We start from the raw sequence: 20,828 nt of genomic DNA, 5'->3' as shown, positions 1-20,828 counted from the left end.
CTTTCCAACAATGTCTCATATACTGTTATATTAAAAAAATTCTGGTTATGATATAGCAAGTATCATTTGATCCCACTTTAATAAAAAATTACAAATGTTGGCATGTGTGTGTATCCTCATAAAAAGAGGTGGGTAGAAGAAGTCTGAAAGCATATGTATCCAAATGTTACTAGCAGTTGCTTATATTATTGAGCTTGTGAGTAACATTCTGTTCTTATTAATTTTATTTGTTGTTGATGAGCAGTATTACCTTGTTAATCCTACAAAGAATAAAAAATAATTTTAAAAACCCAAGGTTTTCAACATCCTTTTTCTGTTCAGGTGGTATTGCAGAAACACGAACAGAAGCAAAGCAGAGCAGCTTCTCAGAAGTGAAGTAAGTGTTTTGTACTTGTTTTGTGGGTTTGGTTTCAGCACAAAATAATTATGACAAATCTCTGAGAAATGATTTCACACAACTGTTTCTCTAGTCTAAAAAACACTGTGATGTAAGTGGTTCTTTTTAATCATTTAAAATGGAGGATCGGTGTAGTGTTAGTTTTCTGGGGCCGCCAAAGCAAGGAGCCACAAACTGAGTGGCTTAAGCAACAGACATGTATTGTTGCATGGTTCTAGAGTTAGATGGAAGTCTGCAATCAGGATGCCAGAAGGGTTCCTCCGTCTGAGGGCTGTGAGGGAGGGATCTGTTTTAGGCTTCTTGCCTTTTCCCCTGTATTTCATCCCTCCATGCAGGTCTGTCTCTGTGTCCAGATTTCCCTTTCATTTAAGGATCCCACCATTGAATTAGGGCCCAGCCTAAAGATCTCATTTCAGCCCTATTCCCTCTGTAAATCTCCAAATTAGGTCACATTCTGAAGTACTAGGGGTTAGGGCTCCAGTGTACCTCTTTTGAGGGGGAAATGAACCCATACCGTTATACCTAGTAGGTTAATTGAATTAATATATTTGGGCTAATTAATTAAAGCTTAATGACCAACATTTGAAAAATAGGTACCAGCTAATACATTGGTAACATTTTCATTACTTACCTTCTCACTGATTTATTATTTGCTACCTTGATGTTAGTACTTAAATGTGTTTTTCCCTTTTGTTTGAAGTTACTTTTTTAAAAAAATTTACATCAGTATTACCTGATATCTTTTATAAATAAAGTTTTAATAAGTATTGAGTTACCTTTAGAGATAAATATGCCTAATAATAATAATAAGTGTTTTAATATTCTTACACTTTAAAAATAAATAAATGAAAGGATAAGATATAGTATAGAGGAAGCTACAGTGGACCAAGTCAGGAGACCTGAGTCTAGCTGTGACTTTTCTAGTCTCTTTTGCCCATCTGTAAGATAAGGAGGTTGGATTAGATGATGATCTGTATAATTATCTGCATTTATGATCTTGTTATTCTACTTAGTAATTCTCAATTTTTTTAAACCCATGCTCTCTTTTTATCTCCTGCTTATTACCACCAGTCAGGGTTTTGCTAGACACTTATATCTGTAGTTTATGTTAAGAAAGCAAAAGCAGGGGTGGCTCGGTGGTTGAGCATCCGCCTTTGACTCAGGTCATGATTCCGGGGTCCTGGGATCAAGTCCCAGGTTGGACTCCCTGCAGGGAGCCTGCCTCTCCCTCTGCCTGTGTCTCTGCCTCTCTCTGTGTGTCTCTCGGATAAATAAAAATAAAATCTTTAAAGAAAAAAAGAGAGCAAAAGCAGGTGACTACTTGATTCAAATGATATGTTATCATACCTACTCCCCTTATATGCCTGCCTGTGACCCCTCGCAATGAGAGGCAGCTGTAGGTGGGTGGGTGGCAAAAAGCCTAGGGTCCAGATTTTGGCTCTGCTACCTACTAGCCGTGTGATCTAGGGCAAGGTATCCAGTCTCTCTGTGCCCCATTTCCCTACCTGTGAAGTAAAGCAGGGTTAATAGTAATACCTGTCTCATAGGACATTTATGAGGATTAAATAGATCCACATATTAGAACATACACCAAAGCATAGTAAGCTCTCAATAAATATATGGTAGCTATTATGCTTTTTTACTGATCGGTAAACTATTATGATCATTAATTGCATCTAATTGTTTTCATCAGATTTATTTGTGGGGCTTTAATTCATTGTCTTTCCTTTGAATGATAAAATTTATTTTGTTTTTCAACTATTAAACACACTCTCATCTTAAAGCAATTGCAGAGCTGGAGACTGATTGTGGTGTTATTGGTGGAGAGCTATGGGAGGTTCCTAGCTTCTGCTTCTTGTTCTTTGGCTTCAAACCTGATGAGGACTTATCTTTTAGTCATTCCATGTTGTTTTGGCTTTTGGCTTTTTCTGCTTGATTTACTTGTGCTTCCATCTCTCCTTTTCCGAACAGTGATATTTAACATTGATTTCCAGGGGAATTAGGGATTTTTTAAAAATGTTCTTATAAAGAGCACTGAGATATTTACAGGGAAAATGCTATGTGGATAGAAGATGATATTGAGTGAGGATTCAAAGCTTATAGCAAACATGAAAAGTATATGAAATGAAACCCTGTTATTAAGAAATGCATTTTTTAGTAAATGTTTCCCCACATGTCCACAACTTAAAGGAATTGCAAAATCTTGTCTATTGGTTCTGGAAGGGCCCTGAGAGATCTATTGATGAAATGTCTCATGCTGGTGTATGTGAAGATTTGTGATTGTGGGGAATTGGGAGAGTATATTCTTTAGCTAATCTCGTAGCACAGTAATGTGAAGGGGAAAGTCATGCAGATGCACCCTGTTTGTAAATTGTGCTTCTCCAAAGCAGATTTTCTAGGCAAAGAATAATCGTGAAATTGTAAGATTGGTTTCTTGAATCTTCTCTATGGCATTGATACTTGTTATTGGGTTGAAAAAAATTTTTTGACTTGGATTTTAGGATAAAGAAGGTGGTTTTATGGTAAGGGATTCCAGTCAACCAGGCATGTACACCGTCTCCCTTTATACAAAGTTTGGAGGGTAAGTGATCAATCAATCAATCAATCATCTCTCTCTAAGTGTTTTTGTATGAAGTTCCTATATAGTTTGTATGCATTCCTAATTTTTAAAAAATATGCTGCATTTCAGCATTAAACAAGGAAATCTAAACTTGGTTTCTTTTTTTTTTTTTTTTTTTATTTATGATAGTCACAGAGAGACAGAGAGAGAGGCAGAGACACAGGCAGAGGGAGAAGCAGGCTCCATGCACCGGGAGCCTGATGTGGGATTTGATCCTGGGTCTCCAGGATCGCGCCCTGGGCCAAAGGCAGGCGCCAAACCGCTGCGCCACCCAGGGATCCCCTAAACTTGGTTTCTAAAGTCTGCCCTATTTTTTATATTCATATTTCCTTATATCCATATTTCCTATACCTGGTAATTTTCTTATGGTTTTCCATTCATATCTGTTGAGAATGTCTACAGAAACTTTAGCAACATTCAAGAAATAATTACCGTGTGCTGCACTAAGCACTAAATATACCACAGTGAACAAAGTAGACACAAGACCCTGCCCTCCAATAGCTTAGTGGGGGATTCAGACAAGCAAACAGGCACTTAAGGTAGTACATAAAGTCCTATGCTTGGAGAGAATGTGTGTATATGGCGGCAGGAGGGGGTTGGGGTACCATAGCCCAGAGGTATCCCAGTCAGTCGCCAATGCTGTCTGAAGACATCTAGCCAGACCTGATGGGTGATGCAGGCAGAAGTCAGAGGGAGGGGAAAGAGTGTTTCTGATTTAGGAAACTGCTTGGACCCAGAATTGAGTGAGAATATGGTGAGTTCCAGGAACTGACAAAAACATATTATAGCCAGAATGGGAGGGGTGGGGTAGGGAGGAAAGAGAACCCTAAGAGATAAAAGTAGAGGTCAGGTCACGTCAATGTCAAGAAGCTTTATTTTAAGAGCAGAGGCAGTTCTCTTGAAAGGATTTTTGGCCAGGGATGACTTGATCTGTGTTCTAGAAAGCTTTCTAAAATAGAATTTGTACACTTTTTATAAGTCTGTTTTTTCACTTTTAGAAGTATAGGTCTTCTAGATGTTTGCAGGTTTGCCTCCTTAGCAGGGACAGGGGCACCTGGGTGGCTCAGTTGGTTAAGTGGCTGCCTTCCACTGAGGTGATGATCCCGGGGTCCTGAAATCCGGCTCTGGGTTGGACTCCCTGCCCAGTGGGGAGTCTGCTTCTCTCTGCTTCTCTGCCCTTCTCCCCACTCGTGCACTCTCTCTCTCTCAAATAAATAAATAAAATCTTTTAAAAAATAGCAAAGGCAAAGAACAGTAGCCAGCTAATATAGCGACTTTAAGACTTTTAACTGTTGGTAAATGGAATTGGTAAATCTTTTCTTTCATAATCTCACGCAAGGGCCAAGTACACTATCAGTGACCACTTTAAAAACTTCCACCTGTTAATGTGAAAGGTGAAGCTAAGAAGAATGTGGGGAAAAATAAAGTCGTACAGAGAATAGAAGGGACTCTGTGTAGGGACCTGTGGCTGCCTGGTGGAAAATATCTTAAGAATGAAGTTACGTGATTCCAGCTTGGTGCTAACACATTTGGATTTCCGTTTCAGGGAGGGCTCATCAGGTTTCAGGCATTATCATATAAAGGAAACAACAACATCCCCAAAGAAGTATTATCTGGCCGAAAAACATGCTTTTGGTTCAATTCCCGAGATTATTGAATATCATAAGCACAACGCAGCAGGTAAGTGATCTATTAAAACATTTTTCAAATAGAGGGTAGTGATTAAAATGAACAGACACTGTGATGAACTCTGCCTTGAGCAGTTTCAGTTTATAGTTAATTTTAGAATGTGATTAAAAATCATTGCATATTAAGGAAGTGAGATATATATATATATATATATATATATATATATATATATATAAACACACAAAGAAAAATAGAAGTAATATTAAATCCCATAAAAAGCTGTCTTGACCTTATGACATGAGTTATTCTTGTTATATATGATAAATGTTCACATTTCTGTGATTTATACCCTTGGTGCTGACAAAGGCTCTTTGCCTGACCCATTTGTGCGCTTTCTTGTAAAATCCAGTTTTTCAAAATAACTCTGCTAAGTCAGTTGAACCAGAACTCCCACCTTGACATCTGATGTCCGCTCATTGTCAATATCTGATCAGGTTCCTTATTTTCCACCAGGTGATGTCTGGTCACCCTGGCTTGTCTTCAGCAAGATCCTGTTAGATTGGTGTATCCCAGAAACCCCTACTGCCCAACATTTCTCTTAGTAATTTTCCATTCACTGACTCCTACTCTGCTCCTTGGCTATAAATTCCCATTTGTCCATGCTTTGGAGTTGAGCCCAATCTCTCTCAAGCTCTAAAACCCCATTGCAGTGGTCCATATTCCAATCACAGTGGTCCTGAATAAAATGTGCCTTATCGCCTATAGAAGTGTCGTTGACTAGTTTCCTTTCTTCAGCGGTATGAAATGAACACCCAAGGTATGTCCATGTTAGAGTTGTTACCGAAGCTGCCAGACAAGCTCAGGGTTTAGGGTTATGCTATTGGCTTCCAAAGACTGGAGTCATCATGTCCTGGACATGAAGTTTTCCATCTCCTTGAATCTCTGCTATACTCACTACCAGAACGGGAAAAAACCAAACACCAAAAACAGAAGCCGCATTGGTACCCATTTCCTTAGCTAATGATAGGACTAGTTCATTGGGGCATAATTTAAATATCATAAAATATACCCATTTAAACTATACAGGTCAATGGTCATTAGTAGATTTAGAGTGGTGCCAACTACCACCGTAATCTAAGAACATTTTTGTCATCCCCAAGAGAAATCTTGTACCCATCACCTGTCACCCCTTGTCCCCCTTTCATTCATCTAGCCCCTGGTAACCGGTAATCTACCTGCCGTCTCTGCAGATTTGCCAATTCTGGACATTTCATATAGATGGAATCATACAATATGTGGTCTGTTGTGACTGGCTTGTGTGACTTCACGTGATGTTTCTGACACTTGTCTATATTGTAGCCTCTGTACGTGCTCCATTCCTTTTTATTGAAAAATAAGAATCCACTGTGTTAATTTCGTTTATCCATTTTGTCATCATTCATCAGTTGGTGGACATCTGGGGTGTTTCCACATTTTGGCTGTTCTGAATAATGCTGCTGTGAACATTTGTGTACAAGTTTTTGCATTCACTTCTCTTGGTGGCTTACCTACGAGTGATTTTGCTGGGTTATGTGTTAATTCTGTGTTTAACATGTGGGGAGCTACTTATATATCAATTTATCCCCCCAAAGAACTTTTTGTGATCTCTTTTTCTGTTATTTTCTTTTTTTACTGTTCACATTCCCTTATTTCTTTATGTGTCTGTGTTCTTGTATAAATTTTATTCTTCACCATTATCTAAATTCACTCATTTAGCAAACATGTATCGAGTGCCCATTACATGCCAGGAACTGTTGCCTGGCTCTAGGGAGATTATGGTGGAGTCACTGATCCTGTCTCTCATCTTACCATCTGGTGAGGGAGACACAGAAATATAGAACAATTTAAAGTTACTGTGAGATATGTTGTAACCGAAAATATACAGAGTGCTCTGGGTGTTTATAGGAGAGATACCTGCCATTTCTTCATGTTTAGTGCTGTGTGTCTAACCTACCTCACTGATTTCCAGTAGTTGGTGTTCCCAGTTGTTGATATTTTATATCCTTTTTTTTCCCCAAATTTTAATTTGATCCTGCTTAGTTAACATACAGTATTGGTTTGAGGAGTAGAATTAAGTGGTTTGTCTCTTACATACAACACCCAGTGCTCATCACAACAAGTGCCCTCCTTAATACCCATCACCCATATAGCCCATTCCCCACTCACCCCCTCCATCAGCCCTCAGTTTGTTCTCTATTGTTAAGTCTCTTATGGTTTGTTTCCTTCTCTCTTTTTCCTCCCTCCCATGTGTTCATCTGTTTTATTTCTTAAATACCACATATGAATGAGATCATGTGGTATTTGTCTTGACAAATGACTTATTTGGCTTGACATAATACCTTCTGGCTCCATCTATGTCATTGCCAATGGTAAGATTTCATTCTTTTTGATGGCTAATAGTCCATTGTATATATACGCCCCATCTTCTTTATCTGTTTATCAGTCAGTGGACATTTGGGATTTTTCCATAGTTTGGCTGTTGTTAATAATGCTGCTATAAACATCAGGGTGCATGTACCCCTTTGAGTCAGTATTTTTGTGTCCTTTGTGTAAATGCCTAATAGTGCAATGGCTGGGTCATAGGGTAGCTCTATTTTTAACTTTTCAGGGAAACTTCCTACTGTTCTCCAGAGTGGCTGCACCAGTTTGCTTTCTCCCCAACAGTACAAGAGGGTTCCCCTTTCTCCACATCCTCGCCAACATCTGTTGTTTCCTGAGTTGTTAATTTTAGCCATTTTGACTGGTGTGAGGTGTGATCTCATTGTGGTTTTGATTTGTATTTCCCTGTTGATGAGTGATGTTGAGCATCTTATCATGTGTCTGTTGGCCGTCTGGATGTCTTCTTTGGAGAAATGTCTATTCATGTCTTCTGCCCATTTCTTTGCTAGATTATGTGTTTGATAAATTCTTCATAAATTTTGCATACTAACTCTTTACCAGATAATGTCATTTGCAAATATCTTCTCCCATTCCATAGATTGCCTTTTAGTTTTGTTGATTGTCTCCTGTGCTGTGCAGAAATTTTTATCTTGATGAAGTCCCAGTAGTTCACTTTTACTTTTGTTTCCCTTGCCTCCAGAGACATGTCTAATAAGAAGTTGCTACAGCCGAGGTCAAAGAGGTTGCTGCCTGTGTTCTCCTCTGGGATTTTAATGATTTCCTGTCTTGCATTTAGGTCTTTTATCCATTTTGAATTTATTTTTGTGTACGGTATGAGGAAATGGTCCAATTTCATTCTTCTGCATGTGACTGTCCAGTTTTCCCAATACCACTTGTTGAAGAGACTGTCTTTTTTCCACTGGATATTATTCCCTGTTTTGTTGAAGATGAGTTGACCATATGGTTGTGGGTTCATTTCTGGGTTTTCTGTTCTGTTCCACTGATCTGTGTGTTGGTTTTTGTGCCAGTACTATACCGTCTTGATGATTATAGCTTTGTAATATAGCTTGTAAGCGTGGAATCATGATGTCTCCAGCTTTGCTTTTATTTTTCAGCATTACTTTGGCAACTTGGGGTCCCTGCTGTTGATATCTTAGAGCTCCATATTTATGATAAGATTGCTAGTGTTGAGTTACTCACGGTGACTCATGTTAATTTTTGAGACTACTGTAATTCCCTTTCATAGTTTAGATCACATTGGAAAAGAACATGAAAGAATTTTAAAATGTTTGAGAATATGCTAGCAGAGTGCTCGATAAACACTTAGTATTGAAAAGGCCATGTTTGTTGGGTGAATAAAAATGTATTTTAAAAAGTTTTTTATGTTCCATAAAAATATGAAATTGTCAGTTCAAAGAACAGGATCATCTTCTTCATGCCTGCCTTCTCTTTTCATATTTTGTTAGCATATAGCAGAGTGCTGCGTGTACACACAGTGGATGAGCACTAAGTGAATAAATTAACGACCTTTATACATGAGCATCTAAGTTTGTGCATTTCCATGCAGAATGATTTAGAATGAATTCAATCACAGTGCTTTCTCTGACTTCCAGGACTTGTCACGAGGCTGCGGTACCCAGTTAGTACGAAGGAGAAGAATGCACCAACCACTGCAGGATTCAGCTATGGTAACTCATTTTTTAGTTGCATTGGCTAATTTTCCTTGGGGGAAAAAAAAAACCATTACCACAAGACCAGTTTAGAGGTTTAGAATTCCACATAAGTGAAACTGCTTTTATAGTTTTATAATACGGGTTTTTAGGGGATTATACTAGTAGCTATGGTAACCCTAGGTTTTCTGTTTTCATCATTATTCATAATGCAGCAGAAAACTTCCTCTGGGTGAAGAATAAGCATTACCATGTCATTTCTAAAATAAATCAAATCCTTTTGTGGTTCTCACCAGCTTGATTGGTTACTCACAGGAAAGTAAGGATCAAGGTAATAAAGAAGGCATCCAGCTTGATTGTCTTTGCTGCTTCTAGCAAAAAGCCTTTTAAACAGAAGATTAAATTCTTTCCAAGCTGATGTCATGGGGGTGGGGGTGGGGGAAGAATGGTAAGAAGGTAGTATTTGATTTTAGGTTTATTCCTAAGTACCTTTAAGCTCTATTATTATTAGCCTATTACTCAGCATCTTTTGCCTTCTCCTGTTTGTTTTACTTGCACTGTGACAGCTTTGAAGGACGCATCCTCCCCAGGGGGTGGAAAGCCACCTTCTGTAGTTTAGATGCAGGTTGCAAGTCTATGTTTTACTGCTAATTGCATTATCCTGTAACTTTGACATGGCCCTTGGTTGTAGTTTCTTTGCTTCCCGCTGATTCACGCTGTGTTCTCCTTATTAAACGTTATCACCTTCCCCCTCTGTCTGACAGAAAAATGGGAGATCAACCCTTCAGAGCTGACCTTTATGAGGGAACTGGGGAGCGGACTGTTCGGAGTGGTGAGGCTCGGCAAGTGGAGAGCCCAGTACAAGGTGGCGATCAAAGCTATCAAGGAAGGTGCCATGTGTGAGGAAGACTTTATAGAAGAAGCTAAAGTGATGATGTAAGTGACCACGTGCTTTCTGATTCCTCTTTTTGCATCAGAAAGTAGCCCCTCACCAGCCTAATAGGCCTGCGGTTTTCTTTTCCTATAGTTAATGGTATGTATGCATGACTTCCCTCCCAGGAAGCTGACACACCCGAAGCTAGTGCAGCTTTACGGTGTGTGCACCCAGCAGAAACCAATTTACATCGTCACTGAGTTCATGGAAAGGGGCTGTCTTCTGAATTTCCTCCGACAGAGACAAGGTCATTTGAGTAGAGATATGCTGCTGAGCATGTGTCAAGATGTGTGTGAAGGGATGGAGTACCTGGAGAGAAACAGCTTCATCCACAGAGATCTGGTAATCATAACCACCTGTATTCTCATCCCTGGCCGAAGTCCTTCGTCACACTGGGGCAGCAAATGAGCAATGACGTGTTAATATCCAATATTCTGTTTTCTTTTTTTAAGATTTTATTTATTTATTCATGAGAGACACAGAGAGAGAGGCAGAGACCCAGGCAGAGGGAGAAGCAGGCTCCCTTCAGGGAGCCCGATGTGGGACTGGATCCCAGGACCCTGGGATCATGACCTGAGCTGAAGGCAGATGCTCAACCGCTGAGCCACCCCAGGCTCCCCTCCAATTGTTTTCAACACTGTTTTACCATTATCTTTAAACTTGGGAAATTTAACTCGCCTCATAATTTTGACAGAAAAATCTTGATTAAATCTAATACATATAATACATAATTACATAGGCAGTTTTATAAAGAATACATAATTATATAGGTCACTGTTCCTGAGCAACTTAAACATATATTAACTATTTGGTCTCCAAAAGAATCCCATGTGATAGTCGCAACAGGCTTTCTGATCATCATTGTTTCACAGATAAGAAAATTAGCTTGAGAGAAGTGAAATGACTTGTGTAAGGTGATAAATGTGGGAGTATAAATCCTTTCACTAAATCCTGACCTCTTTTCCACCTTACACAGTGTAAGCAGAAGCTATAACAGAAATCCTTGGTTTATTTTTCTGATTTCTCAAATCACTTGGTAAACATGGAAACTCATGTTAACTCCTGAGAATACTAGAGAAAGGAATATTATTGGTTCTAAAATATGGTGATGGAAACAATCTTTCCTTTCTCCTACTCTTTCTCCCTATGTCCTCCATTCTTTTTTTTTTTTTTTTCCCTCTCTTTTTCTTCTCTGAACTTAGGGCATAATTAAGAGCTGAAAGTTTGTAAATAGAAGGCCTGACTTCTTGATGTGTTGTAGTGTAGTTACCGAATGTCTCTTAGAATCTGTTTCTGTATTTATAAGTTGTGAGTGGGTCATAATATTCATTTGCTCACAAGACTGTTTCCCCACCCAGCTTTATTGAGATATAATTGATGAAATTGCTTATATTTAAAGTAAACAACATAATAACAATTTATATATATGCATTGTAAAATGATTATCATAGTCATATTTATTGTATCCATACCTCACTATGGTGAGAATGCTTAAGATTTACTCTCAGTAAATTACAAGTAAACAATAAAGTATTATGAATTATAGGTATCATGCTATCCATTAGATCCTCAGAACATATTGACTTCTACATTTTTTTAAGATCTCACATATAAATGGTATCATATGATATTTGCCTTTCTATCTGGCTTATTTCATTTAGCAAATGCCCTCCAGGTTCATCCATGTTGCCCTAAAGTTTTTTTTTTTAGCTGAATAATATTCCACTGTATAGATATACCACATCTTTATTCACTCATCAGTTGATGGACAGTTAGATTATTTCCTGGCTTGGCTGTTGTGAGTAATGCTCCTATAAATACGGGAGTTCAGAGATCTCTCTGAGGTTCTGATTTCATTTCCTTTGGTATATATTCAGAGGTGGAGTTACTGGATCATACTTTCAGTTTTTTTTTAATAGACTCCATACTGTTATCCATAATGGCTGTGCCAGTTTACATTCCTGAAAATAGTATGCAAGGGCTCCCCCTTCTCCATTTTTTCTTCCTTGCCAACTTTTGTTATCTCTTGCGTTTTTTGATAATAGCCATCCTGCAGGTGTGAGATAGTATCTCATTGTGATTTTGATTTGCATTTCTCTGATAATTAATGATGTTAAACACCTTCTCATGTACCTCTTGGCCATTTGTATATGTGGTTTTTTTTCTGAAAAATGTGTATTCAGGCTCTTTGCTCCTTGTAAAACTTGGATTATTTACTTTTTTGAGTTGTATGAGTTCCTTGTGTATTTTATATATTAACTCTTTATCAGATATATGGTTCTGCAAATATGTTTTCCCATTCCATAGTTTCCCTTTTATTTCATTGACGGTTTCCTTTGCTGTGCAAAGGTTTTTAGTTTGATGTAGGCCACTTATTTATTTTTGCTTTTGTTGCTTGTGCTTTTGGTGTCATGCCAAAAATTCATTGCCCAGACCATGTCTGGGAGTTTTTTCCGTGTTTTCTTCTAGGAGTTTTATAGTTTCAGGTCTTACATTTAAGTCTTTAATCCACTTCAAGTTAATTTTTCTGTGTGGTATAAGATCAAGATCCAATTTCATTCTTTTGCATGTGAATATCCAGTTTTGCCAGCACCATTTGTTGAAGAGACTGTCTTTTCCCCACTGTGTGTTTGTGGCCTCTTTGTCAAAGATTAGTTGCATGCATGGATTTATTTCTGGACTCTGTATCCTTTTCCAATGGTTTGTATTTGTTTTTCTGCTAGTACCATACTGTTTTGATTACTATACCTTTGTATACAGTTTGAAATCAGACCATGTGATGCCTCTAGCTTTGTTCTCAGTCTTTCCCAAGATTGTTTTTGGCTCCTTGAGGTCTTTTGTAGTTACATATAAATTTTAGGATTGTTTTTTCTATTTCTGTGAACTATGCCAAAGGATTTTTGAAAGAGATTACATCAAGTCTGTAGATGGCTTTGGGTGGTACAGATTTTTAATTAATATCAATTTTCCCAACCCATGAACATGGAGCTTTCCATTTATTTGTGTTGTCTTCAGGTTTTTTTCATCAGAAGTCATATAGTTTTCAGGGTCTGGATTTTGCCTTTGTGGTTAAATTTATTCCTAAGTATGTTATTGTTTTTGATGCTATCATAAGTATACTTGTTTTCTTAATTTCTTTCAGCTATTTCATTGTTAGTGTATAGAAATGCAACTGATTTTTGTGTGTTCATTTTGTATCATGCAACTTTACTGAGATCATCTATTCTATTTTTTTTGTTGTTGTTGGTGGAGTATTTAGAGTTTTCAATACCTAAGATCATGTCAACTGCAAACAGAAACTTGAATTTTGCTTTCCAATTTGGATGCCGTTCCTATTTCTTGCTTAGTAGCTCTGGCTAGGTCTTTCAGTGATGTGGAATAGATGTGGTTAAGTGGGCATCATTGTTTTGTTCTCGATCTTAGAGGAAGGGTTTTAGCTTCTAAGTATGACATTAGGTGTGGGTTTGTCATACATAACCTTTATTTGGTTTGTCGAGGTATATTCCTTCTATACTGACTTGTTGAGAGTTTCTATAAATGGATGTCGAATTTTCTCAAATGCTTCTTCTGCTTCTATTGAGATGATCATATGATTTTTATCTTTCATTTTGTTAATGTGGTATGTATATCACATTTATTGATCTGCATATGTTGAACCATCCTTGTGTCCTGGGGATGAGTCCCACTTGATCATGAGGTATGTATGGTCCCTTTAATGTGCTGTTGAATTGCGTTTGCAAATATTTTGTTGAGGATTTCTTTTTATCTGTGTTCATCAGGGATATTGACCTGTACTTTTCTTCTCTGGTAGTATCCTCATCTAGTTCTAGTGTCAGGGTAATGCTTACCTCACAAAATGAGATTGACAATAATCTCTCCTCTTCAATTTTTTGGAAGAGCTTGAGAAGGTTTGCATTAATTCTTCTCCAAATGTTTCATAGAATTCAACAGTGAAGCTATCTGGCCCTGGGCTTTTCCCGTACAAGACTGTTTTAAAGATCGAACTATGTGATTGGGGCAAAGAGTCTGTAAAACAGATGCGATATATATAACATTCATTATTGTTGTTATGCTCAGTGATGATAAAGAATGTCTCTTTGTCATATTGAAAGTTGTGAACTGGGGCGCCTGGGTAGTTCAGTCGGTTAAGTGTTAGCCTTCCGCTCAGGTCATGATCCCAGGGTCCTGCTCAGTGGGGAGCCTGCTTCTCCCTCTCCCTCTGCCACTCCCCCTGCTTGTTCTTTCTCTCCTCTCTCTGTCACATAAATAAAATCTTTAAAAAAAAATAATGAAGTTGTGAACTGAGCACCTTCCTCTTTTATTTTATACTTTCAAAACTACTGAAAGTCCAGTGCCTACCTGCATATGGCAGACTGCATCTGTCCACACAGATCATATCTTGGTGGAAGCAGTTCTGATAATTTTGCGCTCGTTATACTGACATCACAATAGTAAGTTTGTATCACCCTTGAGGGGAGGATTGTGATGCTCCTTTTGGGCAAAGAATGCTGTTGACCATGAAGTGAAGTAATTATAAGGTATCTCCATAGGAAGATCGGGGGGCAAATCTGGGGAACTTGAGAAGAGACTCTTAAAATACATTCAGCAGGAATAATCTCATATAAGTGGAACTGCCACCTACAGAGAGTAAAATGCTAGAAGTGTCAGGAATAAAAATGCGTCTTAGTCCACAGGTTATGGCATTAAAGATATTATTTTCCTTCTGAGAAATATGTCTTTTTACCAAACTGTTTTCTTGAGTCTTGTACCCTTAAAGAATGGGTAAGAAAATATACATTAAATAATCAAGAATTACATTTGACTAATTTCGTATGTCATATCACAATATACTGGATTATTTAATGACAAGGCAACTATGTTACATGTGGCTGGCGTTTTTTTGTTTTGTTTTGTTTTGTTTTGTTTTTGTTTTTTTGACTGAAATCAGGATGATCAATCACTGAGCAAAACCTATTGGGTAAAAGATCAGTTACCTATCACTTTGTTGTGTGTTATTAAACTCACCTAGTGAGAACCTGGATCAAGGACTTCAAGAGATGTCATCATCAATAAGAAAACCTAACAATTTAGTAAAAAGAGAAATGGGAGGGGGGAAAGCAGGTTAGTCTTCGTTTAGGTGTGATAGTTGGTAAAGTCATGTAATCAAGTCTTATCGCACTTATGTCTTTCTGATTTTTCTACCCATTGTTTCAAATATATGTTGAAGACATTTCCATAGCGATAAATCCAATTTATCAAGAGACATTTCCACCTTCTGTCCATGTTGGCTGGGATGTACTAAATTTAATATAAATGGAATTTATATTTTTCTACCCTGTAAAGCTTTGTAACTAATACACCATTGAAATGTTACTTTCCAGGCTGCCAGAAATTGTCTAGTAAATGAGGCAGGAGTTGTGAAAGTGTCAGATTTTGGAATGGCCAGGTAAGGCTGAGTCTATGTGAATATTTTCTGTCAATTTTGGATTAAATTAATACGTACCTTTGAAGGCACAGAAAGCCTGACCTTTTTTTTTTTTTTTTTTTTTGGGAGTTTGACTGTGTCAGCTTCTTTCTCTGAGGGCTGCCGAAGAGCTGTTTTTAAACCACATCTTTTGTTCTGTTAGCAAAATATTTGTAGGATCCGTCATTTTCATGGGAAAACTAATTGACTTTTCTGCTTCTTCGTGTGTTTTTGATGTAGGGCAATAAAATAAATTAGATTATCTGTATTTTGAAAAATTTCTTTGCTGAATGTATCCGTTTTGACTGTTACCATGGGCTGCTTCTCAGGTAAACAAATTGTTGAGAAATAATAACTGTTTATGCTTTATTATGTGGCGTCCGGTAATAGTCACATTAGCTTGTAGAATTAATAAACCCGGGGGGTAATCTGCACTGATGAAGTAGCAAGGAAATCTTAGCTGCTGTGAGATACATAAATTTGTTTAAAAAAAAAAGGCGTATATACATTGCGATGTTAGTAATTTTCTCCACTAGGTGGTAGCAGAGCCTGGTAAATATACTACTTTCATTTCTCCCTGACCTGAGTTGGGTTCCTAGTCTTTTTTCACAGAAATGTGTTAAGAGGTAAACGTCCTTAGAATCCCCAAGTCTGTTGTGTTTTCATTCTCTTAATTTTTGTCATTTTTTAAAAGAGTGTTAGAAGAGACCTTTAGAAAGTATTGTTTGTCCTTTCCCTCCTCTCTATTCACTCATCCCTACATCCCTCTGTAAGAACATCAGGTGCCTACCATGTACCCAGGTGTTAGGCTGACCCATAGCAGAGAATAAGGCATATGAGCCCCTGCCCCTATGCAGCTCATATTCAGGAGGAGAAAGAGAGACAGAAGATCTGAGAGATGGCCAAGAGAGGAAAAACACAGTGATGTGCCGGTGCGGGGTCAGTGTACCAAGGCCTCTGGCCCAGGTTGTGACCCAACACCTTTTTTTTTGTTGTTGTCAGCTTGTGAGCGAACAGTGGTTTGCCAATTTTTAAATGGTCAGCAACAATGAAAAGAATTTTTGGATACATTGAAAATCATATGACATTCAGGTGTCAGTGTCCATAAATAAGATGTTATTGGGACCCAGCCCCGCTCGTTGGGTATTGTCTGTGGCTGCTTTCACACGACAAAGGCAGAGTTGGATAGCGGTGACAGAGACTGTATGGCCCGAGAAATAGGGAATATTCATCATCTGGCCCTTTACAGAAAAAATGCTCTCACCCCTAAGGTAGGGGGCACATGGGGCTGGGGGGGTGCAGTGCTGAGCAATGGTGCAGGGTGGGGTAGTGGCAGCTGCTTCAGATCTGGAGCTCTGGGAGGCCCTTCGAGACTGGGATGCTTGAAGAGAGACCGAAAAGACAGAAGTAGCCAGTTAGGTGGAGATCTGAGGATAAACTCTTCCAGGTGGAGGAAACAGCGAGTATAAAAGCTTAAAATCTGGGGCCCGCGTGGCCTACTCAAGGAGCTGAGAGAGGGCCAGGGCTGCTGGTCCAGGGCCAGGCACGTCGGCCCCAGGACACACAGGCCACGTTTAGCTCCTGACAGTCCTCTAGTTTCACGTTTGATTTTTTTTTTTTTTTTTATGTGTTTGGCTTTCAGAAAATGTGTGCTTTTGCACCAGACCCTCTAAAACACTCGTTAGACATTAAATTCAGAACCGCCCCCCACCCCGACAGACAGGCAAGTTAAGCCAACTCGTGGCAGCTTGGTTACCATGCAGCAAAGGAAGTTTGTGCCATTATTTGAATGTTTTCTCACGGAGGTTTTAGAAATTAGCTTTACACATTCCAATCCTACGTAAACGCATTCCTCTTGTGAATACATACTGAGCACATCACAGGAAGGGCTGAGTTCTCCGTATCTCCCACCTGCTCACGGGTCTTGCCCAGAGGTAGCTGAAGTTTGCAGGTGGCGTGTGTCCTTCCAGAAAGATGTAAGTGTGCTTGCATAGCAAAGATCACAGAGTATTGTTTTGAAAGTGTATGTGAGAGTGTGAGTGTGTGAGTGTGCGTGCGTGTGTGGGAGGGATGTCATGGTATATAAATATATACGCCACCATTGACATATGTCATTTTGCAATTTGCTTTTTTCATTTGCAGTAGGTGTAAATTGTACTCTGTGGAATCGTGGGGGCCCAAAGCACGTGTGTCTCCAAACGCCCTGCACCACTTCCTTTAGAGCAGCTCCGCTTTAGATGTTTTACATGTGGGGCCTTTGGGTTAAATTCTGTTTAAAGAACAAAATTGCTTAACCCCTCCCCCCCAAAAAAAACAAAAAACTTTGCTAACTCTTTAAATGTGTTCTGCCCCTATCGCCTTATAAAAAAGAAAAACGCACAGAAAAATGAAAGTGTAGATTCTGATGTTACAGGGCACCCATCTCAAGACATAAGTGAGGTTGAGAGGAAGATGGAAATCACCAGGCGTGGCCACTGAGGCAAACATTTAGCTTCAACCGGATGCTTCTTGGACTTCAGTCAACTGTGTTTTTGATTCTAAGAGGAACAAAAAAATGTAAAGAACGTGTACAACATGTAATTCGTAACTCAGAGGCGTAAGCCTATGGTTTGTCTTACTTTAGGTATGTCCTGGATGATCAATACACAAGTTCTTCTGGTGCAAAATTTCCAGTGAAGTGGTGTCCACCCGAGGTGTTTAATTACAGCCGCTTTAGTAGCAAATCGGACGTCTGGTCATTTGGTAAGAACACGGTTCATTTTTCCTCAGCTCTCCTCGGATGAGACAGTGGATGCATCCTTTGTAATCCTTATCCTTTCCTAGGTGTTTTAATGTGGGAAATATTCACTGAAGGCAAGATGCCCTTTGAGAAAAACACCAACTATGAAGTGGTAACCATGGTTACCCGGGGCCACCGACTCTACAGGCCGAAGCTGGCGTCCAAATATGTATACGAGGTGATGCTGAGATGTTGGCAGGAGGTAGAAAAATTTTTGTGCTTTCTTTCTGAATCTCTAAAACATTTAGGGATCTGGGCTTGGTGGATTAAGAGTGTATAGTCTTTGCAGCCTGGTGAGTTAGTACGTGGTGTATATGGTTTCAAACTCTAGGTCGAAAGCCAATCCTCTCAAGTCAGTTCTGAATAACGAGAAGAAGGTGGTGAAGAAGTGGAAAACGATAATAATTAAGATCATAAATTCAGTCAACTGTGGACATTCAGTCAACAATTCCCCACGCCCAAGTGGAAATCCTGTCACAGTTGCCCGAGTTAGGGACTCAGGGAATAAGTCCGGAGAAGTAGCTCTTCTTTCACCGGACTGCTTGGATTTTTGAAGTATAAAACTCTTCAACCAGAGAGGGTTTCTTTCACCAAACGTCGACTTCCCCCAGGTCTCTTTCCTCACAGCCTTTGGAAGTTTTCCTTCCTGGTGTTTTGAAACGTCACCTCATAGATGAGACACCAAAATGATTTTGGAAAGATTATATAATATCAGCTCACATGTATTGTGTGCTAGGCACTGTACTACGTGCTTTAGATTTCATTCTCAGAAGAACCTTTTGAGGTGCAGAGATTTTTACTGTGACCACTTTGTGGATGAGAAGACCAGGGCTTCTGAAGCTGACCCTTGCCCAAGGCCACTTTGCTATAGAGAAGCAGAGCCCATGCTCTTGAACTCTTGCTATAATGTCTCCAAAGAACACTGATTGGGATGGAGAGACCTGAGCAGGAAGTGTTGCTGGGGGTGGGAGAGGACGGTGGGAGCAAAGGTCAGATGGTGGTAGTGAGTGCAGGGTGTGTACAGATTGGTCTGAGTGAGCAGAGAGCCCACATGAGGGTTCTCGTGGGAAATGAAATTGGGCAGCAAGAGGGTGCAGGAGGGACAAGTTATAGGGGGCGCTGCAGGTCAGCAGGTCTTGGTGTTGCAGGCAGTAAGGAGCTCTGTCAGACCTTGAACGGAGACCCACAAGCAGCGTATAGAAAGGTTCGTCTCGCCACTCGCCACAGTATGTGCGGGGTAGAGTAGACCCATTTGGAGACACCTGAGTGCTCTAGACCCGAAGCAATGTGTGCTATGTGACGTGAGTTTGAGCAGTGAGAAATTATTTGGGGGATGAATTCTGGAACCCACAGCTTCTCTTTGATTTTTAATTGTAGAAACCAGAGGGAAGGCCTTCCTTTGAAGATTTGCTGCGCACGATAGATGAACTAGTCGAGTGCGAAGAAACTTTTGGACGATGAGTGGTGTTGTGATCCGTGGCGTCCAGCTTCCGAAGCATGAGGAAGAGATGGCCCTTTGTGGCTAACTTTTAATTTATTTAGTACTTGGACATGTAGATGGTTTTACTTACAAAGTGGAAACACCTAAAGCATTTGCTTCTAGCCCAAATGGGAGCTCTGGGACTGAATCCTTCCAACTATGGAAATGCTGCCTAGGGAGGGTGATTAAGAACACTCGCTTTTATCCATCCCACAAGTACTTGAGTGCCCACCGTGTGCTAGGTACTATGCCCGGGCCCCACGCTTTGCCCATTTTAGGGGTGTATGGAGGGCCACGTTAGCTGGTACACCGGTACACTGGAAGGTCAGGCTATTTGGGAAGGAAAAGGGAATTAGAATCTTATTCCACCAGCCTTTCTCTTTCCTTCGACTTCTACAGAAATCTGGGCCTGAGGCATTGTCTAGAATGTGGGTTCTGGGTGAATCAGGAACCCACCTTGGATAAGAACTCATCCTTTGTTTTGAAAACATCTGTTTTCAAGACTGCCATGAGTATTACGTTAAAAAATATTTGTATGCTGTATATATTGTAAATATATATAATATATAAAGATATATATTTATAAGAAACATGAGTTGTCTTTTAATTAAAAATTCTAATTCTGTAACATAAGAGTTTACCTTTTTAGGATTAGGGGCTGTGCCTTGCAGCTGTCAATTTCTCTTCCCCCAGGGATCGAATATGCCTTACTGAAGAGAAAGAAGTCTGGACCCTTCTACACTAGTGCCTCCTCCCCACTTAGGCAGACACGTTTGGGGGTGTCCCCAACCAGCCCCATGTTTGGGCTGAGTGACCCTGCCCCTAGTATACATAACTAATTGGAGTTAGGTAAAAAATTGAATGAAGGGCAATCAGTGACTTACTTTTTTTTTTTTTAATTTAAATATTTTATTTATTTACTCATGAGAGACACAGAGAGAAGCAGAGACACAGGCAGAGGGAGAAGCAGGCTCCCTGTGGGGAGCCCGATGCGGGACTTGATCCCAGGACCCCGGGATCATGACCTGAGCCAAAGGTAGACACTCAACCGTTGACCCCCCAAGCATCCCAACCAGTAGTGACTTTCTACATCTTAAGAATCTGCCCCAGGACATAGATGCCATCAGTGGAGGTGCTGGGCTCTGGGGCAGCATGATGAGGTGATGTTCCCAACAAAGCCGCCTCCACTGCCAGCAAGACCCAGGAGCAAGCTCCCATTGTGGCAGAGAGGAAAATGGAGAGCATGGCTTATTGAGCTGTCTCCTGGACGGCTTTAGGGAGATCTGGATGGACTTAGGTTCCTGGATCCGTGAGATGGCCTATTAGAGACTCATGGTAGACCCTGTGGTCAAGTTTGAGTGGGTTTCTTACCCTTACGGTCACTGACGAAGACACCAGCTGAGCTGGAACCTTCATTTCTCCCCCTGAGCCCAGGAG

General features: G+C 39.8%; 1 protein-coding gene across 5 annotated transcripts in view; it reads left to right on the top strand.

Moving 5' to 3' along the window:
• Positions 1-19,372, top strand: part of TEC (tec protein tyrosine kinase) — a 131,938-nt gene extending 112,566 nt beyond the window's left edge. For all 5 annotated transcript variants that reach the window (XM_038556032.1, XM_038556033.1, XM_038556036.1 and 2 more), the window contains 10 exons: positions 322-376; positions 2,899-2,978; positions 4,564-4,697; positions 8,678-8,752; positions 9,499-9,670; positions 9,794-10,010; positions 15,050-15,114; positions 17,756-17,874; positions 17,956-18,113; positions 19,289-19,372. In XM_038556032.1, coding sequence (XP_038411960.1) covers positions 322-376; positions 2,899-2,978; positions 4,564-4,697; positions 8,678-8,752; positions 9,499-9,670; positions 9,794-10,010; positions 15,050-15,114; positions 17,756-17,874; positions 17,956-18,113; positions 19,289-19,372 — 1,159 coding nt within the window. The remainder of the gene's footprint in view (positions 1-321; positions 377-2,898; positions 2,979-4,563; positions 4,698-8,677; positions 8,753-9,498; positions 9,671-9,793; positions 10,011-15,049; positions 15,115-17,755; positions 17,875-17,955; positions 18,114-19,288) is intronic.
• Positions 19,373-20,828: the final 1,456 nt, after the last annotated feature.

Source organism: Canis lupus, chromosome 13, assembly GCF_011100685.1.
Source record: "Canis lupus familiaris isolate Mischka breed German Shepherd chromosome 13, alternate assembly UU_Cfam_GSD_1.0, whole genome shotgun sequence".
NCBI lineage: Eukaryota > Metazoa > Chordata > Mammalia > Carnivora > Canidae > Canis > Canis lupus.
The sequence above is the reverse complement of the archived record's forward strand: the minus strand, read 5'-3'. Positions and strand labels throughout refer to the sequence as shown.